Below are 27,467 nucleotides of genomic sequence, written 5' to 3'. Positions count from 1 at the left end.
CATGGAGATCTAGTCTCCGCCCTGATCGAAGCCGTCCTCCTCCCCAAACGACTTGCAGTCATCAAATGCCAGGCACACAAGAAGGTGACAGACATTATTGGACAGGGAAATGCACTAGCCGACACCACCGCTCGGACCACAGCTGAGAATAGGATGACGACACGCATGTACGTGACTAGGTCACAAGCAGAGAAATGGACAGACGCTAGAGACACTATTAGGGACATTCAAATGGCTAGCTCACAACACGAATTGACTGAATGGGCACGGGTGGGACTGAAAGACGAAGAAGGCTGCTGGCGGACAAAAGACACGAACAAATGGTTGCTACCTGACTCATACCTGATTCCCATATTGACTATGGCACACTCCCCTGCACACATAGGATCAGCCCCCATGATTGAACTTGTCTCCAGAGTTTGGCACAACCACAAAATCACAGACTCAGCCAAAGGTCTGGTCCAACAATGCTTGATATGCTTGCAACATAACCCCGGGAAAGGAACCGTGGTACCCCGGGGAGGGTTTGGGGTTCCCAATCACCCATTTGAAGTCCTACAGATGGACTACATCCAACTAGACCGATGCCAAGGCCTAAAATACGTACTTGTTGTGGTGTGTGCATTCAGCAAATGGGTGGAAGCATACCCAACCCGTGATAACACTGCTATGGCCACTGCAAAAGTACTGTTAAAGGAATTTTTTCCTCGCTAAGGCCATTGTCGAATTTTGTGGAGCGACAATGGCCCCCACTTCGTAGCCGAAGTTATCCAGCTCATCCTGAAAGGGCTGGGTGTAAAACAGAAGTTCCACGCAGTCTTCCACCCCCAGTCTGCTGGACTTGTTGAGCGACACAATGCCACACTAAAACTAAAACTAGCCAAGATAGTGGCTACCACAGGACCGAAATGGCCAGACGCTCTCCCACTGGCATTGCTATCGATGCGTTCCACCCCCACCAAACACCACTTGACACCTTACGAGGTCGTTTTCGGCCGACCTATGAGCGTCTGGTCTGCACCAAAACCGACTTCCATTCATAACGTTCCGGACGTCCTAATGTCTGATTACTTGTATAAATTGGCTGAAACTTTGTCTGTCATTCACCAACAGGTGCTGCATGCCATCCCTGATGCTTCCAGGGGTCCCGGACACAACCTGCAACCCGGGGACTTCATACTGATAAAGAACTTCCAGCGCGCCAAGAGTCTGGAACCCCGGTGGACGGGCCCCTGGCAAGTCCTACTCACCACCCGAACAGCTCTTCGAGTGGAAGGAAAGCGGACCTGGGTGCATGCGCACCACTGCAAGCGGATTCCCCCGACTCTGACGACGACCGAAGACGTGACCACCCAGGAAGAGCTCCTGAACAAAGACCGACCGTCGCTGAATTGCTACCCAGACACAGAGACACTTGAACTTGCAAAGATTCCTGACCCTACCGTGCCATCCAAAGAAGGGTATAACCTGCGACGAAAGGAGAGAGTCTCGGCTAAGCAGACCATTGACTAAGTCATAATTCTCAGATCGGTGGCCTAACACAACAGAGGCTGTCAGGAGAGAAAGCAAGACGAGGTCTTTGGTTCTGCCCGCTACCGAGCTCCCTTGAAGATGATGGAAGCGCCCGATAAGAAGGTGATGGAAGCAACCGGACATCCGAAAATTCGCTACAGAAACCCAAAGACAGACAGAATCCACAGTTCAAAGACAATTGCACTTTTTATCACGATCCTCTTCTGCCTTCTCCTCATGACCACACTCTGGATTGTGGAAGAAAATGCACCTGCTCATGAGACATTCCTGACCACTGCACAGCCTACCACCATGAAGGAACATTATTTGATCTCTCTCTCTCCCCAACTCAGAGAAAGACGAAAGGAGTTTTGGAACAACTCCTTCGTACAGCTGCTGCACCAGCACAATCTGCCCACCAATGCCACCAACTGCTGGATCTGTGGGTTGCTACCCCACGCCACTGGACATTCGATACCCTTCATCCCTTCACCCTTCTCAATTCACGGCTCCTGCCTTGCTTGGCTGATCCTCCTGCAAGAGAGCTATAGGGACAATGCCACCTCCAGCAAAACCATGACGCATTTCTTTCATGAGGTCTGGCGAAACAAAACAAAGACACATTTCTGCCCGCAGACCTCTAACAACTCTATCCACATGGACATCCCTGCCAAAGAACGAATTGAAATGCAGGTGTTCAACAATCCGACCAGACCCACCTTCTCCTACCTTCGGAAACGAACAGCCGCCACCCTGACTGTGGCACTATCTGTCATCAACGTCACAGGCCTTATGTGCATAGAAGGGCTTGGGACACAGCTGGTGGGCCGCAGTGCTTGCCACATCACCAGAACTTTGGATTCCACCGATCCACCTTCCTTTGTATCCTCTCCAAACATGTACTTTGTTTGCGGCACAAAAGCCTAAGTTCACCAGGAGCAGGAAGAATGGTCGCTTGGTGGATGGTTTTGGAGTAATGTTGAGAACTGGGGCTGGAGACTGTTTACAATTATCCTGATTCCTGTAGTTGTAATATGTGGGTTCTGCTTAGGAATTCAATGCCTGCCGCCTCTGTGTTCATTATGCGCGAATTGTATCTGCCCTAAGACTGTGGACTTTGGAAAGGAACGCATGGGAGCACTGTATGATGTCGAGGTTAGGAATTTAATGCAGATAGACATTGAGTAGACAAGCTGGCTAGATATGTTGAAACGGGAGGACTGTTAAAACCTAGACTGCAGTGTCAACATTATCGGCGCCATCTTGCCCCCTTTTTGAGCCCATTCGTGCGCGTAAGCGGGAGCCATTTTAAATACCATGGCCTCTCTGCCCATCGCCGACAGCCAGCGCGTCTCTCTCTCTCTCTCCTGACCTCGCAAGCATCCCCCGCGCGCTGACAGCCCACGCTCTCACATGCCTTGGGCCATAAACCCCTCTTCAACACAACTGTGCCTCGGAACCCCATCCTGTTCCCAGCTCAACACCTCCCTCCATTCCTTTCGTGATCCCAGGTCCTTTGATAAAACTCCCTTTCCTCTGTGCCCGATTGTCTTACTCGTTCCTGGGCCGCCACCTGGCCCTACGGATGCTGTTTATTGCCCCCCCATACAGTAGGAAGCTTCTCCCATCAAAGGATCCACGAGTTGATCAAAGCCCCCACCCCATGAGATCCAATCAACCACATGCATTCCGTGAATCGGCGGAATGTCCAGCTGCGCAAACAATCATCACCTGTTGTGACCGGGGTGGGGACTTCAACTGTAAATGTGTGTGGGAACGGGCCTGAAGCGGGGATTCCGAGGATGTCCTTTCATACTTCAAAGCATTTGCAAGAATGTACGACATGCAATAAACTGTAATAAAGATCATAAACCGGTGTATAAGAGGCCAGGCCTCAAAGATGCGGTTAGAGCACCTCGAGAATATACCCTGTTGTCTGATTTTGATGTGTTCTGCTCCGTCGGAATAAAACGTCTGTTTCCTGCCTTCCAGTCTCCAGCGCCTGCCTCTTTGTTTGGTAATTCGAGTGGTATAGAGGCGGTTAGCGCCGGGCAACCTTGAAAAAGGCCATCAGCCCTACCTTTTTCTACAGGGGGGGGAGGGGCTTAAGTGATTCTGGAGGGGTGAGGGGGCAGTCTCTGGCCAAGAGAATCTTCATGCTTTGTTTTAAGTGTTAAAAACATGAGCAGCAGTAAGCCACTCCGTAATGGGCCATAAATATAAACTTTGTCCTTTATATCCTGAATGGGAGTATATGTAAAAGGGGGTAACAGAGCTTAACTGCAATGTTTAAATATGTTTAGACATATTTAAAAATTGCCAATTTAACAGAATAATTGTAAAAAAAATTGAGTGGGCCCCAAGGACTTTTTTTGACAGGGGGAGCAGCATTAAGCAGTTTGAAGACCACTGGTCTAAGGCCTTCAAAAAAGAAAGGGAGCACTCGTTCCGCCTGCGTCCACCCCGGACTTTGGCGGCTACACTGAGCTGAAACCCCTGTTCTTGCGCTCTGCACCTGCCTCTCTCTAACCTCCGGCGCATCCTGAGACGCAGGGGACGCTGACGGCATGTCTCTCCTCACAACAAAGACAACATCGAAAATAACGGTCCCACCGGGCCAATTACTGAGAGTTTTCTGCTTAGGTACACATTACCGATGTCTAGAACTCCATCCAAGGGAAGACCTGTTTCAAGAGAAAACATCACCCTCTTCTGGGACTGCTGCCCAGGGGATGCGTCCTCCATAGGAGGGGGAAGACCGGCTCACAGAGAAAACATCCCTGTCTCCTGACAGCACTGCTCCAGGGACGCGCGCTCCATAGGCGAGGAAGAAGCACAGACCCTATTTTGCTGCAAAAGGCGACCAACACACAAACACACAATGGAGACATGTGCATATTTATTCACCCCTGCAGACCAAGGCAGGGTTACAATTGAATGCGTCAAAGGAAATTACTTTGTAAAGCGCTCTGATACTCTTGGGTCTAGCAGCGCTATATAAAACCTCTTAAATAAAAAAATAAAATAAATAAAACATGGGAACCTGATTGATGATTGACTGTGCACTTTTGACAATGCTTTGTGATAAATCGAGCGCAGCGGCATTAGACGACGGCCTAGCTCTAAGTTGCAGTGGGTCAATTCACTTAGGCTGTTTACTAGTAGTACGTGTGAAGTGGTTTCTCCAGAACCAGATGAGTTGTGCTCAGGGGCCATATCAGGGATAAACAAGTCGGGCTCCCAATTCCTTGGTCAGCAATGTTTTGACAGCATCATGGTTTGGTCTGCCCAGCCTGTTATTAATAACAGGAACGAACAGCCACCTACGCAGAGTAGAAAAAGGTCAACTTACTTTGAAGGATCTGCCTTCTGATTGCTAATATCATAGGAGTTTCAACGCGATCCACGTGGGCTGCAAGTGGTAAGATAAAGGTAGCATTTGCTACACAAACCAACCACTAAAAGAATCCCCTGCTGTGTGGCCTGAAGCTCATACACTATAACATGTGTAGATACTCCACGGCAACGTCGGAGGTATTGAAGCCTACCCTTAAAGTAAATCTTAGTGGAGTAGGCCCTAATACAAACAAGGCAGATAGTTAGTTTTGCTTAGTAAAATACATCCATAACTGGAAAGCAATAGGCTCCTCACAAATCTGGTCCCTGGAGCCCCTGCACTGACTGAACTTTGTTTTTCTGCTCCAGGCCCACAGTGCAATAAACATTACTACCCTCATGGAGAACAGTCCCAAGTTTACCCCTCTACATGGGGTTAAAAATGTACTTTTGAGAACATTGAAACTAAGCAGAGAGAGGGGCAGTCTTATGATTGTACATGTGACATCAGAGAGCTCTCACCCAATGGTGAACTGGTACCAAGTGCAATGTAGCCAACCCCAAATGTATACTTAAAATGGGGAATAGTGTTGAGGGTAACACACCCGAAGGTCCTCCCTACATGCCACTCATTATGCAGTTTAACCCCTTCCCTGCTGGCCCGATTCCGCCCCCGTGCGGTAAACAAACGAACAGGGGCGGGTCATGACGAACCCCAGCCGTCATCAGCACACGAGCACCGTAGTGCATGACGGCTGGGGTTCGTCACCAGCATGGAAGGGGTTAAAGCTGGCTCCTCTTCATATCCAACAGTGCAGAGAGTGAGAACGTTCTTATAAGAGACGTCCGGTTTAGATACCACAATTGTGTCATGGATTTACTTGACGAGAGCCCTCCTGAGCAGGTTTCCCTTTCACTTGTCATCTATATCCTTAGGAAGTGACTTCAGTGGGTTGGTGCTCCAGTCCTTCCTAAAAAAGTTCTTTACTTAGCCTATGTCAACATTTAATTGGGAGAACTGGGGGTTAAAAGATACCACAGTGCCTTCTATAAATAATTCTCATAAGAGTTTTATGACTACTTGAAGTATTGCTGTGACAAATCAAGGCTGGAATTACTCTTTCGGTTCCTTTACAATAAATACTTACCGTTCATATTCCATGACGGAGTAGCATGTGAGGCCAATGGAAGCCTCCATCAAATGTTTCTGTTTTCCCAATTATACTGGACTTTGGCAACTAACACCCATTAGTGCTTTAGCTACTTAATTTAAGGAGCGCCATTACACTGATGCGCCAAAACCCATCATTTCTCAAGCCTGGTTTCCAAAAGACAGGCCGATGGTATCACACAATGTCCTTCCACAAATGAGGAGCAAAATGTGCTAATTATTGCAACATCTGGGCATTCTGTACATCAATTTATCAACCTCATGTAGGTGCACCACTGGAATACTTCAACAAACTGCTCAAGCAGCTGTTAGGAAAGAGGGATCATTTCAATCTATTTGTAGTTTTAGCAATATGATGGTCCCCCTGGAACCCACTGAATTAAGCCCATTTGAAGCAATAAAATTCACCGAGATGCTTTTAAATCTTTCAATAATCAGAAGCAGAGACGGGTAAGCTGTAAAATGCCTACCATGTCTCATGAAAATATAGCAGAGGCTGTTAGAAGTGCACCATCATACCGTTCCCGTGCATCACAACATGCTGCTGTAAACATTGGATACATGTATGTTCTACAACACTGAATAGGTGCTGGTACTCCCACGGGTAATATGTCATGGCAGTGGTCACAGGAGAGCCGAACATCGGGCAGAAGCATCGAGAAAGGAAAGGAGTACAGTACTGCCAGGGCACGGATGATTTCACCAAGAGAACAGAGTTGGCCCTGGCTCTCTCAAAAGATGGAAGATAAATAAAACTTAGGCCAATAAATCGGCCTCCGAGTTTCGTTTCCAGAAGATCAGAATTATGAAGAGAAATGAAGTTATTTTTCAAAAGATTGTTTTAAAAATGATTTCCATTCTCCAAGATAGAATCAAAAGAAACGTTTGTGCCATACAGACCGCTAATCGAGTTCCAACAGCTCTGCTATCACATCCTGGGATCTGTGAGAATGTGCACTTTAGGCCAAATGGACAAAATGATAAGGCCAGAAATGATCAAAGAATGGGCCAGCCAATTAACCTCTCTTATACTCCTGCCATGGCTCATGATGAAAGTACATTCTCCTTTAATGATTTCTAATTTGTCTAGGCGCTCTCCCAGTTTTGGTGGCTATTCTACACTTGTAGTCTGGCAAATTAACAGAAAAATTAGGACAGAACGCCAACAGCTCATGCCAACCTCACACTCACCGAAAGCCGGGCTGTGCAAAATTCACGTAACTTGCTTTCACATAATTACTTGAAATTTCAGCAAAATGCTCAGGTTCTGTTGTTCCAGTGCATTCACGGTCATTTATTTACACGTGGCACATTCACAGTAGATTTCAATCATGAATGCCACATAATGTGGCATAATGACATAGTCTCAAGAATTGTGAGTAATAAGCATCATGCAAAATTATGTGAATTATGCCAGTGTATCTTTAATTCCGTTCAGTACAATAGCATGCTGACGTATACCCATCCCGATAGGGAGACAGAAGGAATAGCTTTTCCTGCACCTCAAGGCCGCCTTCTTTCGAAGGTCACTTCACGTTCTTCCCTTGGGGTTGTATGAGACACTTTTTACGTTCCAGAGTCTAATGGCCAAATTATTATGGCTGTAGTTTTCTGGTACTTACTTTGATGGCATTTTGATTGGGGAACATCCTTTATAACGCGGATGTTACCCCGCAGTGCAGTTACGACGCGTCTTTTACAACGCAAGTCGTAACCACGACTTGCGCTGGAGGGCGCTCTAGGCTAAGGAATAGTAGATTTACTATTCCAACACCTTCCGTACTGTACGTAGGCTGATGTTGGAATAGTAAATGTAACTATTCCTAAGTCCAGCACCCCTACAGCGCAAGTCGTGGTAACGACTTGCGTTGTAAAAGACGCGTTGTAAAGTACCGCGATGTAATACATCGAGTAGTAACAACGTACATCCATTTCGATCCTCGGCAACAGCTTAAGAACACCTCAGCCATCTGCAGATCATTTTTAACCAATGCTTTATTGTGATTAGTTAGTAATATTACAGTTGTATTAAGCATAAGAAACATTTTAAATTATGTGGGACTGGAATCAGCACCTAGAAATTAAGGGCCACATGCATCAAAGTAAGGAATTGTGATTCCTAAATTGCGGTTTTTAAGGAATCGCAATCCCTTATGCATGTAGGAATCGCAAAATAAAGTGTGATTACTACAAATTCCTTACTAGCGAATCGCAAATACTCTAATCTCTCATCTGCCCCTTCTATTATTTCAAACCTCATCATGTTCCTTTCCATTTTCTCAGAAAGAGAAATACTTCTTGAAATATTAAACAAAAATATGTATGCTCATCCCTATACCCTTCCCCCATGTGATAGTTTTTTCATGGATATACAGATAAAGAACCTTCCTCCTCAGTTTTGCAGAAAATGATCAGAAATTTCCTCAATTGTACTTGTCGGTACATTTTGTTTATATATGATCTTTCCACAATATTTCATTAGAAAACCTATCTTTCAGTCAGGTGTTACAGATCGAGATTGATGGAGTAGTCTACAGGTCTACTAATATGGCAATTTTGGCCACAGCCAGTGAAGCGTAAAACCATTGCCGAACCCTGGTGTTAGATCGCTGGGATACCAACTGTGTCTGTAACACCCCCTGCATGGAGAAAGGTCCTGTCAACACCAAGTTCACTTTCATCTCATCCCAAAATGGCTGACTAGTAAAGTGTTATCTTCAAGCATTCCCATAGTATTTCCATGATATCACATCTCCAACGTTAAAGTCGTGCTAAGATTTACTGCTAGCAGCCTGGAAGGGACTAATTCCAGTGATGCAAAATTAAAAAAAAAAAAAAAATATGTGCCACTCTTTTCCCTTTTTCTTGATACAGAACAGTATCATTCCAATTATCATTTGAGGACTCTGATGATAATTGATGTTCTCACCAGACTCTGAGACAATTAACCACGGAATGTGAGAATAAATAGTCTACAATATGGGTACTCACAAACATTTTCTTGGGGGCCACAAAGTTTGGTCTTTGGTGTCACCGATGGCCGCACTGATGCCAGCAAGGGGGGGGGGGGTGTAAAGTGGGTATTGTGGAGGTGAAGCATGTACATGTACTGACTGAACTCAATTGCACAATGTGAAAGCCGAAAACCTGGGATTCTCCACTTGACCAAATTGTGTGATCCTGGGCAAATGTTTTATTTCAATTTCCCTCCTTTTTCTTCATTATCGTCAAATATATGAGGACCTAAAAATACATGACTTCAGGATGTGTGCTGTAAAAAAACATCTTCTGTACTTGGATGTAATCACTAATGGCATTATTGTCATGGTGGGAATCATGAATGTTTCTAAATTCATGTTTGAAAACTATCACTTTAAAAATATACTTCTGAATGCACTGTTACAATTTGATTTACGTAGGTAAAATGGTTCTACAGGTCAATGAAATGCACTTTTTGAATTTTGAAAAGACAATCCTATTTTTACGTTTGCTGTCTTTAAAAATGAAGCTGTTTCTAAAGTTAAAGGCAAGGTAACTTCCTTTTGTTTAACTGTAATTTACTTTTAAATAAGTGTTTGCTGTACATTTAAGAAAATGTTTTTATGTTAGTGCTGAGTCGAGTAAACAGCAGCCCGGTGCTGCTGCTGCTCAGGGGGCCGCATGTAAAGGTCAGGAGGGCAGCAGGCAGCCCCCTGGCTGTACTCTGTACTTTGAGTACCACTGGTCATCCTGTATAAACCAGAAACCACTCCCCGAAATTTGCATATACACAGTCAAAGATGGCAGAGTGATTTAATTGTATTGGGGATGAGCCCAGTAGGTATCATAAGCAATGACCCCATTCCAAAATTAAAGTTTTTATTTCTCTCTCGATTATATTTTTAAGAGAATCATGGCAAAAACGCAGGTAAATCGAGGTCCATGTTAATTTTGACAACCTAACCTCTCACCCATAAATGGAGATTTGCAATTGATTCTGGATCAATAGGTCATTTGTCAGTGTGTTTAATAATGGTAATAAGACATCTCAAATCATTTTCTAACCCTCTGTTAATCACAGTGCCCAAATATTTGAAGTGAGAATTTACCCATCTAAAAGGTGTGTCCCCTATTGGAACGTTAATGGTGCATTTGGTCAGTGGCACAGCTACACATCATGTCCAATATTTTCTATAGCCTGAAAATTGGTAGAAGATCTTGATATGAGATATGAGATCTGGGAAAGAAGTTGCTGACGAATATATGACGTTACAATGCAAACAATTACAACGCATGTCTTTACAACGTGGTTTTTACATCGCAACTACCATTACAACGCATGATTTTACAACACAGGCCATCACAACGCATTTTTAGAAACTGACATTACAACGTATACCATTACAACACATACCATTACAACGCATACCATTACAACACATAATACTTTTGGGGCTACAGTGGGGTAGGTGTTGAAGAGTGTACGAGTAAAAATTACTATTTCCACTCCAGTGAGTGCAAGAGTAGGGTAAGTGTTGGAGACTGTAGGGGTAAAAATTAGTATTCCCACTCCAGTGAGTGCAACAGTAGGGTAAGTGTTGGATAGTGTAGGGGTAAAAGTACTATCCCCATGTAGCCCAAAACCCATACCCACCCTAAAACTAAAAAATCTCCATTACTTACCTTATAATGCGTTGTGATGCCATGGGTTATAATGGTATGCGTTGTACTGGCATGCGTTGTAGTGACATGCGTTGTAATGGCATGCGTTATAATGGCATACAATGTAAAGGCAGTTGCGTTGTAACAGATGCGTTGTAAAGGTAGTGCGTTGTAATGACTGTTTTGTAATGGTTGTTTCCCGTTACTGACATCACTGATACATTATCAGCACAGAGCATCACTTTTTATTTCTCCTGCCAGAGCCCCTACTTCATGTATATCATCATTCAGGTGAATTACCACTGCCAAGCGTCCCTGAGCCAGCAGGAAAAGGATTGAGAAGGGCAGACAGTTTACTTTGTGCCTCTCAACACCTTGAAAGGACAAGATAAGAAGCCAATCTATTTGACTATGACAAATAATATACATTAAGCTGGAATTAATGGGATGAAACCAGTGCTTTAAATGGACCGGTACTGTCCGGTACTGAATATCGGCACTTTTTTATTTTGAGAGTGAGAGTACCAGCACTTCTCAAGAGTGACGTAGTACTTTTAATTGGAAAGTACCGGCACTTCTCCGAAACAAGCAGGCGGTACAGGACAGTACCGGTCCATTTAAAGCACTGGTTTCATCCAATTAATTCCAGCTTAACCCCTAAATGAAGTAATCAGCAACTGAAAAGTGACCTGACTCTGCATGGTATTGTATGGTAACATGTGTGGTAGCGTTTTTTGTAACTTTTGATCCATGTGATCTAGAAACGATTTCTCTGTTAAAATTCTGCAAATTATGGGGAAGATAATTATGTGGCAAGTGGAGCACATCCATAATTATGTGTAAAACACCAAGAAGAATCGTCCAGTGCCCCTGTCTTAGACGGAGTGATTAGACGTATTTTATTAGATTTTTTGTGCCCAGTATACGCTTTATATATATATATTTTTTTTAAGACAGAAGAAAAAAGAAAACATGCTGCCATCTAGATTTGGCAGTGAAAGCCTTGAAATAAAAATCCTATATATCTTTTTTAATTAACCATCGCACATAATTTAAATAGAACAGTAGAGGTGCTTTCAAACAATCAGGTGTCCTAGAAAAATATAGACACTATTTCTAGTGTTATTGGAAATCACTGGAAACATATGACTCAAGTTGGTGTAAATAAAGTGTACTATCGGCTTTGAATTACATAGCTAAAACGTACAAGGATGTAATGACTAAAGTGTGTAAAGAAAAGAGCATTGCCACAGTAAAGTACTGACCCACCAGCCCTGGCAGTGAAGTGCACTTCTTTTTCTCAGCCAGGCTTACCCGCACCGTGTGTGAGATGACAAACACAATGGCACTTATAAACAGGAAACAAGAACGTTTCGTTCAGTTCTGCTTTTCATGTGTGTCTTCACCAGGGCACTCTATTCTGTGGAGCGGACCTGACACAGGCCCACCACTCGCCAAGACATATATGCCCAATGAGTTGACATGAGATGACATACACAATGGCATTTATAAACAGGAAACAGGAACGTTTCGTTCAGTTCTGCTTTTCATGTGTGTCTTCACCAGGGCACTCTATTCTGTGGAGCAGACCTGACACAGGCCCACCACTCACAAAGACATATGTACCCAATGAGTCTCAAAGGTACACACCTGGCATCTGCTTCACTGTAATATTCCCGGGCAACGATGTCCTCAAACAGCTCACCACCCGTCACGCTGTCGCCAAGAAATCAGAAAACAAGCATATGTTATCAGGGAAAAAATTAATTAACACACCGTGCAAGTGGTCAATAAAAGAGAAAACACAGATAAAAACATGCAAAGAAAACAATGAAAGAGCACCACATCAACAGGCAGGTGTTTTAACAACCAAAGGCAATCACAAGAACCCACATATTATTGAAGAGAAAACTAGGGTTAATATGCCCGTTAACCATGATTGAGTATTACAAATAGCCAGCAAGCACTGAGGGGTTTATGTTGAGCTACAAATACCAATATGCACTGTGGCAGTGATGAAGGACTGCAGGTACCTGTCAGGGGCGGATCGACAATTAACTATATCAAACTAATATGCAACTGGGATAGCTGGCCATTTGCTGGAATCTCTTTTGGGCCACTTCCTTGCCGATTTATTACTGGTCCCCTGCCAGTTTTGAGCCCTTCACTGTAGGTGATTCTATTAGTCCAAACTAGCATCGTTAAAAGTGTATGGGAGAGTTGGTCAGGCATAGTAACCCCCCTCCCCCCTTTTTTGACTGCAGGCATAGTAACTCCAACCCATAGAAACATGCAACAGTGATTATATTTCTATAAAAACCCATGGCTGATATTTATATAGTAAATAACTTCAGACTGATCTCACTTTTACCTCAATAAACCAAAATTCTAGAAAAACAAGTGAACAAGCGATTATCCACCTATCTTGAATCCAAATCTCTACTGGACCACACCCAATTGGCCTTCTACAATAACACAGCATAGAAACTACCTTACTTGCCGTCACTGAGGATCTTCAAGCTATTTTAGACCAGGTAAGTTGTGCTGCCCTGATCTTAGAATTATTGATGGCCTTCAACGCAGTGTGTAAACCTATCCCTTCTCATCTTTTCAATATCAGCATTTTCAAAGCTACCATCATCTGGCTTCAGTTTTATTGTTTAACATTGCGATGCAACGCGTGCAACGAGATTCGTTTTATTGATTTAAATGTCTACTTACCTGCGTTCATCAGTATTCCAGTGATTACTAACCCCCACCCTGCCCCTCCTCCGCCCCACATCACTGCCCGGCAGCACGCCCTATGCCTCTACTGTGCAACATGCTCCTCTTTACTCAGAGAAAAGTAATTCATCTATTCCCTGTATCTTCTTCTCATCTTGCCCGTGGTAACTCCTTTTATCGAGAGTTACATGAATACTCGCTACAATGACTCCAGTTAGCCCCAAATGCTGCATCTCGTCTCATCCTGAACTTCCCCTGTTGCCTGTCAATATCAGCCCATTCCAGTGAACTACATTGGCTTTCTAGAAGCAAATGCTCTGTCTTAAAAACACTCAGCCTGATCTATAGGCCATCTCTAACATAGGCCTTCTTACAGCCACAATTTGATTCGCCAATCCTGCTCATTCACTTCGATCTGCGTGTACTATCGAGATGAGCGTCCCATGTTTTAAATGCAGCCAGACTAGAGGATTCTCTTTGTTTTACCAGGTCTTTAAACACTGCAACTCCAGTGGAATTAAAGATCACACCTTCCACATCCTTGTGTAGGAACGAACCTAAACCTTGAATCTTCAAACTGAAGTAAGAATCTGTGCCCGTAGATTTTCCTTAACTCCAGGATGCTGTGTTTTGGGTAGCAGCTTGCGTTTTTTAAATTCTATCATATCATATTATATCACATCATATTATAGGTTTACAGTTTTAATGTTATAGGTGAACATGAGGTCAGTGCATGCCCAGTTGTGTTTTTGGGTAGCACTACACTCGGTTGAAGCTAAGGTTTGCATATTGTCGCAGAGGTCAACAACAGGTTTGTCACCAGGACTACTGACTCAGAGGTTAAACTCTTCCATTATCAGAGTTTTGCTGTCTTTCATGTGCAAATGAAGGGGTGCAGGGTTGTGTCCTGTGGTGCAGAGAGATGTTAGGGTTTAATGGTGCAATGGGCAGCTATGCACTCAAAGGAGTGGAACTGTGAATGGGTAGGCAAAACAGGTCAGTTATGTAGGCTAGATTTACTCATCCTCACAGCCAGTGCAAGCACTGCTCCTGGTGAGCACTGCATGGCTCTTCCACCTGCTGTCCAGCCGTGTTGGAGGGTGACCAACGAAAGACCATAAACTTGTTGCTGGACCTTACAGCTCTCTTTTGCTAACTTGGGCTGCAGCAATTACCCCATCTGGTGAAATTATCAGTGGGCCTACATGCACATATCTAGGATGATACAGAGCTCTTAATACTCTAAGTAAAGTGCAATTTGTGTTTCTTTCTTTGTCAGCCCTTTAGGTGCTGCCTTCACATATTAAGGACCAAACTCACAATTAGGCCCCAACTGTGCTCCTTAAGTATCATACATATAAGGTAGACCTATGGTCATTTTCGTCTTGCCCCCTGTCTCTCCTTGATATACAAGAGACTGAGCGGAGAGGAAGAAGTGTCCAGGCATTTGTCCACCTTAGAGCTGGTCCATAGCACACAAGCGAGACGGCAAACATGAAACCTTCACTAGCTCACTGTCAAAGCCAAGCCGAGTGGGAGTAAGTAAGAGGGAGTAGAGGCTAGGGAACTACATTCATTATGCTTATCGCTGCCATTAGGTGGCAGAACAAATTTGCATAACGTTAAGGCTAGCCTGAGTCATGAAATGGACACCATTCATTAATGCTCTTTCATTAAAAAAATAAAGGGCACAGTCTGCCACATCTTGCAGGCTGTCTCAATTGATTGAGTGAATTTATAGTTTGTCTTCTAAATACAGCTTTTCTCCTATATTGAAAGGACTCTGTGCCTTCGTAGCCAGTTATTGCTCCTTTTATATTCTCAAAAACAGCTGCGTACCCACAAGGGTGGCATTGCTTGTGCCCTCTAACCAACTAATTACATGTTAGACTCAATAATATACACAACTATGGATCACAACAATGTATGACTTCTAGGGAACCTACACTTCTGCTTTGACAAACCGGCACTGTACATGACTTCCTGCTTCTCTCCAGCATTGAGACACTTTGATTAAACCAGAAGGTCACTAGTTCCACCCTCCCAGCTAGCCACACCATCAATATTATATGTGCTCCAAAAGTGTAATGCATGTATCTAGAAAAGCCACTCAGGCACATAACTATTGGCAAATTAGTGTCATCGTTGATTGAAAGGGGCACTTGGCGGGTTGATCTCCATAAAACTAAAAACCATTCACATAGGATCAAACAAAAGGAGAGCTGGTTGGTTAAACTCTGAGGTACAGGTATGAAGGGAAGCTAGATTCCTCAAAATATATTGAAGGAGCACACACAAGCTCAGTGAGATAAAGCAACCACAAAAAGGCAATCTACAGAACTACTATAAAAAAAGACGAAGACTTCTTCCTATGTACAACACGTCTCGGATGCTGCATGCCCAACCGAAGGGTTCTTCAGAATCACCAGTTAATTCCATAACCCTACCAACACTTAAAATACATGTAAACCAGCTCAGGAACTCAGTAGTCATCTAGCAACCACCTCACCAACCTAGTACCTTACTTTCTCTTAGAATCAATCAACATATTCCCAGAGCCTAAATCACCAAACCCATTGGAAAGGCAGCCTCTGTCAGCTTTCTGCATTCACTGAAGAACAGTATCTACTATCAGGCAGACAGAATGGTTTCAGACCAGGAATATGAAGTGAATCAGCACCAATTTCTGTCGGGTATGGCCTAAAAAAATTGGTTGACAAAAATGTGTTGCTGCCCAACGAGTATGCCTATTATCAGCTTTTGACACAGTTGACCACCAACCACTTGCACAAAGGCTGTTCGATACTTGGATCCAGGATAGATCGCTCAACTGGATAAAGTCCTATTCTTAAGGAAAGGCCCCAAATTGTAATAATTTCAGCATTCAAATCCTCACCCTAAATCAGCTCAGCAAGGTTCCCCGAGGGCTCCACTACCACACCCTGAACACAAAGATCCTCTTCCCAAACTTGAGAATTCCTAAAAACTCACCTGCTATAACTACTCAATACACTCAAATTATTCTCAAACTCAAACACATTTTGACTCAGCAAATCCATACTAGGGAATGACCTAAAACTCAACTCCTCAAAGTCTAAAATAATCACCTGTGGGCCATTACAAATCATAACCCATGTCCTCCTTGCCCCAGGAAAAGGCGAAGTCACTAACAACCTCTCCCTTCCACCTCAAGTCAACAAAGCTACAAGAGACTCCTTCTAATGAATGACAAGCCTACAAAGTAGTTACATTTATCAAAGTCTCTCACACAGGATTTAGGCAACAATGTCACTGGTGATTTCAAGACACAATAATGCAGAGGGATTTTACTTCTGTCTAACTAGAAAATCAGTTGCCAAACTACAGTGAGTACAGAATGTTGCAGTGAGACAAGTCCTCAGTTTGAACAGAGGGCACCGTATTACCCCTGCCCTAAAAGCAGTACACTAGTTACCAGAGGCCAGAAGATTATCCTACAACGCTGTTTGCATTGGACATTGGGCTATCCATGGGCGGAGAACTAGATTCTTACAATTGAAACTCGGGCCATACAACCAAGGGAGAAACGAGAGGTCAAGAATGACCTTGCTGCTGATAATTGCTGCTTACTATAGAATCCAACACCAATACCCAACATTATAGATGACGTGTCTACCAGCACCCTTCCCTCATCCATACACCTATGAATCAAACGCATTAATGCCATGTCTGCAAAGTGCTTTCAGATCGCAGGTAGGCTACTGCTTTAGAAATATAACCACACATTACAGTACAGAACAATAAAGTGCTGTCATAAAGGGGCAGACCTTGAGATAATTGGAATGCTGTGGGTTATGTAGCTCTTCTACCAAGAGTAGAACCTGGTATCCCTCAATGGCCGCATGAGAACTAGAATTGTAGCCCTCGGCCAAGCTGTGGGTGTAGCTATAACTTGCACTATTCAAAGGCAAGTGGATCCTGTTTCCTATTTCCAATAACTGTATGAGTTGAGACAGTTAGATACAGAGTGTGACATCAAGACATTCAGAGCCTAATTTATTGAAAATATTCAGATTACTGGAAATAGTACTAAATACTATCCTTATGGTAGAAGGAATTCCTCGTGTGGTTTCTAGTCCAGATATAGCATCTAGATTGGCAAAATGTAGGATGTTATTTGGCACCATGCTCTAAATCCAATAGTAAGCCTCCAGCAGTTGAAAAGTGCTCCCTACTGGGAGTTTGTGTAGTGAACTGGAATTCAAACTAGCAAGGAGCGCTAACATTTTGGAGAGTATGAGTCACATTGACTGGCTCCACAGAGGTGGCGTATACACATATGACCTGAAAGTCGATGTCCAAAAGGCAAAGGGCCATATACTCCAAGATTCAACAGATCTGCGGCTTCCTCAGAGAAAAGTATCAGAGATCTGCTGCTCCCAGCCACGGCCCGTGGAGGGAGTTCTGGTGAGGCAGAAAGGCGGGGCGGGGAGGGGCAGGGTGGGGGGTGCTAAAAACGGAATATGGATAATTGGAGGTAAGTAAACAATTTAATAAATAAAACAAAGTTCGCAAAATGTGATGTAGCGCGCGCTACGAAATTCGTTTTATTTATTAAATTGTTTACTTACCTCAAATTATCCATATTCTGGTTTTTAGCACCACCCACCCTGCCCCTCCCCGCCCCACCTTTCTGCCCTACAGGAACTCCCTCCACGGGCGCGGCTGGCTGCTCCAAAAGATGGAAGACTAACTAAAACAAAAACGGTTACTTGACCATGCCTCATAGCCCATCGTGTCTCGTCATAAGTGAGAATTTCTGAAAGGAATCCAGGAGAGAACATCGGAAGTCCTAATAAAGGCCTATAACAAACTTCATTAAAATCATCTGCCAGCAAAGGGATAAAAGGGCCTGAGAATATTCTAGCATACTGCAGGTATGTTCAGGCAGGTGGTTGGAATAGCTTTTAAATTATTTAAGTTTATGATGTCAAGGAGGTGGGGGAGAAGGTGGATCCCAGATGGATCTTGTCACTTGTAGTATTAGAGCTATTGCTGAGAGCTTTGGCCGGTTAACTAGCATATTTTTAGTCTTTTCAATCAATCCACCAAGTGAAGACAGAGCTCTCACCCTCTCCTCTGAGGAAGCCACAGCACCAAGAGACTTTGGAAAAGGCAAATCCTTTGTGGAGCCAATTGTTTTAAAAAGAGATGCAGACTACTCGTTTTTAAGATGTCCCCTCATGACTTCTTTTGCTACACAAGCACAGGCCTTTTCGGGAGTCATACAAGTTTGGACTTATGTGGGCGAAATACCACTCATTCTTAGGAGCACTTTGTCTACTATAGCTGTCACAGTGGGAAAATGATCAGTCAGTTTTACATATGTATCTAGAGAGAGCAGGCTTCTTTTGTCATAGTCCAGAATTTCCTATAATGGCATTATGTCAGAAATGTACACTAGGCGTGTATCTGCTGCCTTCATGGGTAGTATGCCTGGGTTGTAGGAGAGCTACATTTAGGCCTTAATGGCATAAAGGGATGGGCAATAATCAAAACAGTATCCCTACCAAGGGGCAGACTAAATAATCAAAATCCAAAAACACTCACAGCAGTACACACAGTATGAAGGTGTGCTTTAAGGAGTGATATGTTGAGTGCAACCGAACCCCATCCTGCATCATTTGACATTGATTTGCCCAAGTCACGTTTCTATTAGCTAGGACCACTTAAAATGTCAGAGAAGTGAGAGTTTGGCTTAGCCACCCAATCTAGTTGGGTGTTCAAAGTGTCCTGAAAGAGAAACAACAGTTTTCAATATCTCACACACTTCCTTCTGTGAACTGTCAGAGCAGTGGTTTAGACCATCAATCATCTCCCTGGCTCCAGACCCATCATCTGCCCTTCTTTCTTGCTTCTGTGTTTTGCAACTGAACATGCACTGAATTCCACCACTTCACCATCTCTGGACTAAAATGCCTCCGACACTGTACATGGGTCTATTCAGTGTAGATCTCTCTAGCCTTATAATTCCACAGTTTTATGCTGCCTTCCCTGAGCTCCTTAGCTGTGCTTGCTTTTGCACATTGAAACATAACACACACCTTCCCATGTCTGCTTTGCTCTTCCGTGAATCTGCTTTCCAATTACTAGTTTGCTATTAGCACCTTTGTGCTCTGACAGGTGGTGACACCGCAACCAAATAAGCGGTCGCTGCTGTTCACCCGCGCTCCCTGCTGCCACAGGCAGGTAAAAGAATAGCACTCAGCCACACACGGGAAATACTCAAAACACAATGGCTGCGCATACACAAAACACAATAGCTGCACATATTACAGGCATGCAGCCATGAACATGGACACACAGTGATGCTTGATTATAAAGTAAATGCACACGCATTATTGATGTTACTTACAGATCGAAAATCAGGTAGTGATGACCTTCCTCGGAAATACTGTCATGGAGCCTCACTGCAGGACAGGAAGAGAAAAAAATGGGTTGTGGTTACCCAGAGAACATGTGCAGCCACAGAACGTTCAAGGGAGGACAAACAAAGTCTAATACCTCTACTCCTGTAAGCAATGGGTCTACACGATGTTACTGAGAGTGGATGTAAACGAGAACATTAAGTAGAGGTCGCCATGGGTAGCAGCTGATACCCAGTGTTGCCTGAAGAATTTTTATGGCACTTTGCAAGATATAGGGGCAAGCCCCTATAGCCACAGGAACGTCACTTTTAATGATGTTCCTGTGGCGATAGGGGCTTTGCCTTATTTACAAGGCGGTGTTAAGCCACCAAAAGTACGGTTAACAGTCTCCCTGGACACACAGTTTCTTTCCCATTATATGGTGGTCCAGTCCGAGTAGCTAAGGACCCAAGCCTTGCTTGTTGATACACCTTGTAAATAAGTCACCCTTTTACGCAATACTTAGCGTGAAAGAGGTGGACAATGGGTGTTGCATTGGGCTTTCCACCGCAACACCCATTGATTTTTATGCTGACCCCTATTTAGAATGGTGGAGTAAATTAGAGGCAGTGCCAAAATTAAGACCAAGGAAAACCTGATCTTAACATGGCAAAACGAGGAGAAATTCTTAATTTCTCCTAGTTTTTGCTGTTTCTATGTGTGCTGCATTGTAAGAAACACCTCCCAGCACATAAACAATAATTCCCTCAATGCAGGCCCCCTTGCACTTTGGTGCAAGGGTGCCTGCATTGGCTCTTTGCAGCTTAATTTAGCGCCATCGCTAGGGAAAATGCTATGGTGTGTTGTATCTTCGTAAATACGGCTCATCCCTGCGTTTTCAGAATGGGGGAGCGTGGAGTTAGCATTTTTTGCTTAACGCCACGCTCCACCATTCCCTTGTAAATATACCCAATATTTTGTGGCCCTTTCGTTTGTAGTTTTACTGCCCATTTTCTGCTACTTGAAGCAGGCATGATGGCAAACAAACTTTGAGAAACAGGGTTCACACAAAACAGTTGAAATACATCTTTCCAGGCCCCCAAATGTCCTTAAGATGCCACTGGGATAAGCAAGTGAGTCTCAGAGATAGAGGCAGGCAGAGAGGAGAGGGACTGACATAAAAAATAGGTGGAGGTGAGCCAGGTGAAGAAAAAATTGTCTTTCCCAGGGGAGGCCCTTGGAAGTTGGCAGCCCTGGGCAATTGCCCACTTTGCTCATGCCTTAAAACGTCTCTTCTGCTATCCCTAGCTTGTCCTTTGGTAAACTCCCTCGTATCCCCCGGCAGGCAGTGTTGATGTGTTCAGATGTGTATTTCAAGCATGCTTGTAAGCTGTGAGAAATCTTATACATAAAAAATGAAAGAGGTACCCTTTTTCTTTCTCAAGTTCAAAATAAACACTGTGCAACATGCTGTACACAGCTGTATTCAATGTGTGCATACATGAGTTAATGTGGAAAACTGTTCTTTTTGTAAACATCGCCCACTCTACATATTGAGGAAATATAAATTTTTGGTCATGTTATGTTCCCTAGCGCGTACCCCACCGACTCCATGTACCAGCTTAAAGTGCATGTAACTTCCCTCCTGTGCCAGCTATGAAGACGCAAATACATTTGCGTCCAACGTTAACTTGTCCTCTTTCAGATCCACCATGAATGGATTATATAGTCCGTTCCTAAGTATGCTATGCCACCGTCTTTTTGTAGTACACTTTACATGTTTTCCTGCTCTAGCAGAGTAGGCCCTGAATTTCTGCCATCGAACCTCTTTTTTGGCTCCTGACTCTGACAGCCTCTGCCCAGGCTACCTCTGTACCCGTGAACTCTGACTTACTTTCAGCGCGGCCCCTCGCGCTCAGCTCAGCCTGCTTTCTGCCAAGACTGACTATAACCTTCGAGTTATCTGTTCCGCTCCTCGAGAATGCATTCCTGCCTACTAGCTCCAGTAAACATCCTCTCCAGCTGCAGAGCCAAAGGGCCGACCTGTCTCAATGCAAGTAATTCATAGCCTCTGTTACCATGCTTCCATGGAAGGCCCCGTGCCCCCACGCTTCTCATGCAGACACTTAGGCGCTTATACACGCATCCACAGTTAGCATAGAATAGCTTCTGCCCTAGAGACCTTTCCGCCCAGATAGTATGGTTCCTAAACATCAGATATCAGATATGATAGAAGTACAAGTTGATCTGACATGCCAGACTTCTGTCTCTTTCCGTCAGTGTAAATGTCAAGTCCCCTGCACCCCGTCAATCACACGTCATGCAGCTGCGCGCGCATCCAAGCTTCCGATTTCTGCTGACATTGCAACAATTCTGGTAGCACCACCCCTTGGTGCCACCCACTTGCGTCACCTATCAGTGACGTTTCTAGCACACACCTCTGATTCACGCCTAGTTCACGCCTCTTGATTACGTACTAGTAACACGTGCATACTGTTATCTTGTCTTCTCTCAGCTGTTACGCCTCTTGCACCATTACTTATGATGTGAATTAAGTATATAAGCTATGTAATGTCAATAAAGTTTGCTCTATCCCTTCTGACACCCCTGTGGTGGTCAGAACATGATATCCTGGTCACGACCATTCCTTTATGAGGAATAAAACCCTTAGAAACTCTAACACCACGGACTCTGTCTTTTTTCATTCCGATTGAGTTGTTATTGATTAAGTACTTACCTGCATAGAAATTAAGAGAGTAAATTAATTATTTACGTCATTTTGGCGCCCGAATAGGGACCCCTCCCCCACCTCACGCGCCGGTTGGCGCATTGCAAGCTCTGTCCCCTGCCATCAGTTAGAAGGAACCTACGCGTACTGGCAGGATTTCCTGCATCTCCCTCTGACCCACGGAGGTGACGAAGACTGCGATCAGTGCCCAGACGAGGCGGTGAGGAGTGCGGAGGATCCCGACCAGAGCCTAGTCGAAAGAAGCAAGGTCCGAGGTGTCAAGAGGCCCACCAGGTTTCCGAGGTTTTCCGAAGTTTTCCGAAGTTTTCCGAAGTTCTCCGAAGTTTTCCGAAGTACCGAGTCGAGTCCAGTCGAGTTTTCCGAGGCCTTCTGTTTCCGTGCTTCCCGGTGAGTACCATTGCTGGGTCGTATCTAGACGGGTTTGGGTACGCAAGTCCGGTCTGCACTGTTTTTAGGCAGTGTATCTGTACTGTTTAGCAGTATATCTAGTATTCCGAATTTTTGCACTGTTACACCAGTGTATCTGTACTGTTGAGCAGTACATCCAGTATAGGGGGGTAGTCATCTATGTCTTCAATGTTCTTATGTGATTAATGTCGTGGTTTGAATGTGACTGTTTAAATGTGCATTTTTGTGTTTCTCGTATAAACTAGCTGTCAGCAGTATTAAGGAATAAGGATTGAGCATTCAGTAATAAATAAGCAAAATGCCGTTTTTCAGCAAGTTAAAGCAGATAGGAACTAGGAAAGGGATACTGGAGGAAGAAATTCCTATTCCCCCTAGGGACACTCCAGGTAACTTTATGTACCACAAGCATGGCATAGATGCCATATTATATCTAGATTTATGGGCCGATTACACCAAGCACCTAGACGAAAGACACAGATGGCCTGTTACCGGAACATGGGATGCCGAGTGCATCATGAAGGTAGAAGAAGCATTATGGAAAAAGAAAGCTAGACAATCCCAGAAGGACGCCATAGAATTCTGGCGTAAGGAATCACATAAGCGTGCTGAGAAAGCACTCCGTAGAGAAGACAGACTTAAAGAATCAGAAAAAGCCCAAGAAAACGAATTAGTTATTGAAGGGATCCGAGTAAAAACAGAACAAATAGACCGTGCCCGAAACAATCTTGTAAACGGAATGTATCTCGCGGCCGAGGGCACATCTGAAGGCCTATCAGAAATACCGAAAAACTTACCGCCACCATTAGTTCCAACTAAAGTAAGGCATAAAACTACTAAAGACATATTCTTAAATTCTTATCTAGAGGATGTAGCACCAGCTTACACCAATCTGCCTGTTCGTGCCCTGCCTACTGACAGGGATGGGGGTGGCACTACGCCCCCAGATCATGTTCCGCCAGTACCACGACAGACCTCCCCTGTTCCGCCAGCTCCACCACTTCCCGCACCCAAGATTGACCTACCGAAACAAGTCCTACCTGATCCTACTAAACGACAAATTCAAGTTCAGATCCAGACTCCGCCGAGAGATAATGCCCAAGCATCCGCTTCAGGAGGTGCGACTGCGGGTCTTCGGACCCCGCCATTAACACGCAGATTTAATTTCAGGGACACGCCTACGTTCCAGTCTCCCCGTCTTGACGCATTGAAGGAAAACATGTCAGTTTGCAGATATGATCCAGTACCCGGAAAAAACGATCTAATGATATTGGCATCACTACGATTAAGATCTGCCACTGATATCTTGCTATGCTATGTAGGAATGAAGGAGCGTCTCGATAGAATATATGAGTTTATACAGACAGGGAAAGACCCTGACAGTATCAAGGATGCCATGGATAAACAGAAAGTTGACATTCAAGCACAGATATTACGATTTTTCATAAATTGTCTAATAAGAGAACGAGACAGGCCCGAGACAGATCAAAGTGAATTAGATGCACTAACAAAGTGGGGTCAAAATATAGCCGAAGGAAAACATGACAGGGGGGCTTGCATAGCCAGTATGTACCAGAAAATTAGAAGGGCAGTGATAACGGCACATCAGAAAGGGAATGATAAAGCTTCCTCCGAGGAGGAAGAAGAACTTACAGAACAAGGAAGGACTACAGATACTATAGCGTATGTAGGTAAGGGAAACTACCTTAGGAAAGGCATCCGTCCGGAAAACAAGAGAGTTTTTCTCTCTGCTTTAACAAACCCGAATTCTTCTGAACATCAGTTCCAGGAAACTGATAAAAGGCTTCGAGACCGAATGGGGTACCATGTACTCAATTCTATGGATGAACAGGAACTAGCCCGGTCAGCCGTGTTATGGGCCGAAAACCCAGACATATATCATGATGATACGTTAGCACAGACATTCTTGAACCTTTCCCCAGACGAGCAGAAAATAGCAGGTGTATACATGATTCAGCACCTCCTCATCAAGTTCAGAAACCACCATTCCGATCCAGGTCCCTTACACGAAACATTAGAAGCCCTACTCATGGATAGATGGAGAGGTTTCAGCACCAAGTTAATACAAATAATTCTAGAACAACGACACAAATACAACACCTTCATAAGTTCTGAATATGTTCCCGCCCCGCCTCCAGAAAGAAAAACGTATCACATGCAATGCCTGAGTGGCATTGAAAGTCAGAACCCCTTACGAGAAGTACACCCAGTTATGGGTGCGGATCAAGTCTTGAAGCGTGTGTATGTTCACACACCACTGACTAAGTTAGAACTGTTAGAAATGAAGAAACTAGTTCCGTGTCACGATAAAGACCCTGCAGGTTTTCACAGAGAGCTCAAAGACATGTTACTCATGGGGGATTACACGTATGATGATATTATGAAAATGTTAAAAGTACTGTTGCCCACGGGCATTTACGAGAAATTAAAGGAAAAAGATTGGGAGGTGGGGGAGGCAAAGATAGCATGGGCAGAAATAGAAGACGAGGAAAACAAACGAATCCCAGGGGTAGGCCTTGGGGATAGGACTAAAGCATTACCCGGATTAATAGTACAGGTTTTGCCAAGATTATTGACAACTAGAAAGGAAGATTGGGACGCAATCTCGTCCTGTAAACAGAAACAAGATGAAGATACTAGTGACTTCTATTCAAGATTTGAGAAATGTTTCATTATAAATAGTGGCCTACAACCTAGCAGCGAATCATATCCACACCTTTTTGTATCAAAATTAGTCGAGAATTCCCTACCATTAGTTAAAAATAGAGTGTACAAAGTTGAAAGTACTTGGCAGGCAAATACGCCATCCCAGATGTTACAAATGTTACAATATCATCAGAACAGAATTAGAGAAGAACAAGATCAGGAACAGAAGCGTATGAAAGACACGAAAATGAAAATGTTAGTAGCTCAGACGGTCCCAGCCGACGGTCAGAGAAAGGGTGGGGCCCAGACAAATCACACTACAGCTCCCGTTAAAGGGACATGTAATTATTGTAAACAGCCAGGTCACTATGTACATGAATGTCCAGTCCTGAAACATAACATTTTGACAGGTAAAACTAAAGAAAGACCGCATCCGCCTAGACACGATCAGGTCCAGCAACAGACCTCACAAAATGTACAGCCGATGCAGAATACACAGCCTATGCATGCTCCATCCCACACAGCACAGACAGTAGCAGTACCACAGCCACAGCCCATTGCCGCGACTCAGCAAGTTTCACAACAGATGTACCAGTATGCCCAATCTGCATATCCAGATTACCCCCGCTACACATGAAACAGCCTAGAGAGGGAAGGTGGTTTGCCTCTTATTGAAATTCCTGTAGATCAAGAAGGTCCTTATGTACACAGTCACGTATTGGGAAAAGACAGAAAGTTTTTAATTGACACAGGGGCAAGTCGCACTACAATCAGTCACAATGAAGTCCCAGGGGCACCCCTCTCAGGCTCACAGAATGTTTCCCTTGGTTTTTCAGGACAGCCTATTGTAAATGAAGTATCAGAACCAGTACCATTGGCTGTGGGTCCATTATCCAGAGTTACAGATTTGTTACTTACTAAATCATGTCCAGAAAATCTGTTAGGAATTAAAACACTGAAGGCTCTAGGAGCTATAATATGCTGTTCCCCGGAGGGAGTCAGACTCTTTCTACGGGATTTCAAGGGTCATTATGTTTTAAGAGATTTTGATGTCAGATTGAAAAATGTACCAGATCACCTATGGGCAAAAGGCCCAGCTGATGTAGGTTGTATGCATATCACTCCATACCGTGTTACACTCAAGACAGGAGTTGTTCTACCCAGAATCAGACAATACAAGTTACCACCTGATGCTGTAGTGGCTTTACTGAAAATCATTGAAGAGCTTATTGCCCAGGGAGTGGTCGTAGAGACCGACTCCAATATCTGTAATTCACCCATCATTCCAATTCTTAAACGTACAGACCCCAATGCACCGCCAGTATATCGGCTGGTGATTGATCTTCGAGAGCTGAACAAATGCATTGTACCACAGTACCCTGTGGTCCCCGATATCTCTTCCCTATTGACTGCTATTGATTCAGAAGCAACGTTCTTTACTGTAATTGATCTCAAGAACGCTTTCTTCAGTGTACCTATTGATCCGGAGAGCCAATATCTCTTCGGATTCAGTTTAAATGGACGAAGTTTCAAATTTTCCCGCGCACCTCAAGGATTCACAGAAAGCCCCAGCATCTATAGTCAAGCACTGAAAAGACAACTAGATTGTATTCAAATGCCAGCTAACACCGCTTTACTGCAATACGTCGATGATCTACTGATCACCGCACGAAATGAGCCCGAATGTGAGCAAGCATCATTAACAGTTTTACATTTTTTGGCCGACAAGGGACACAAGGTGTCTCCTTCGAAGCTACAATTCTGTGTTCAGCAAGTTGTGTACTTGGGTCACTTGCTGTCCAAAGTGGGGAGACAGCTCACTCCCGATCGCATTCAGTTAATTGTAAATATGCCACGACCCCAGACACAAAAGGAA

The 27,467-nt window shown here is 44.1% G+C and overlaps 1 protein-coding gene across 2 annotated transcripts in view; it reads right to left on the bottom strand.

Annotated features, from left to right (window-relative positions):
* The window catches only part of CAMK2A (calcium/calmodulin dependent protein kinase II alpha), a 586,451-nt gene that overhangs the window by 179,405 nt on the left and 379,579 nt on the right, over nucleotides 1–27,467 (bottom strand). For both annotated transcript variants that reach the window (XM_086931308.1, XM_086931309.1), the window contains exons 4-5: nucleotides 19,779–19,833; nucleotides 12,311–12,376 (exon numbers count right to left, since the gene is read on the bottom strand). In XM_086931308.1, the coding sequence (XP_086787434.1) occupies nucleotides 12,311–12,376; nucleotides 19,779–19,833 (121 nt within the window). The remainder of the gene's footprint in view (nucleotides 1–12,310; nucleotides 12,377–19,778; nucleotides 19,834–27,467) is intronic.

Source organism: Lissotriton vulgaris, chromosome 7, assembly GCF_964263255.1.
Source record: "Lissotriton vulgaris chromosome 7, aLisVul1.2, whole genome shotgun sequence".
NCBI classification, from domain to species: domain Eukaryota; kingdom Metazoa; phylum Chordata; class Amphibia; order Caudata; family Salamandridae; genus Lissotriton; species Lissotriton vulgaris.
This window is presented reverse-complemented; position numbering and strand designations above follow the sequence as displayed.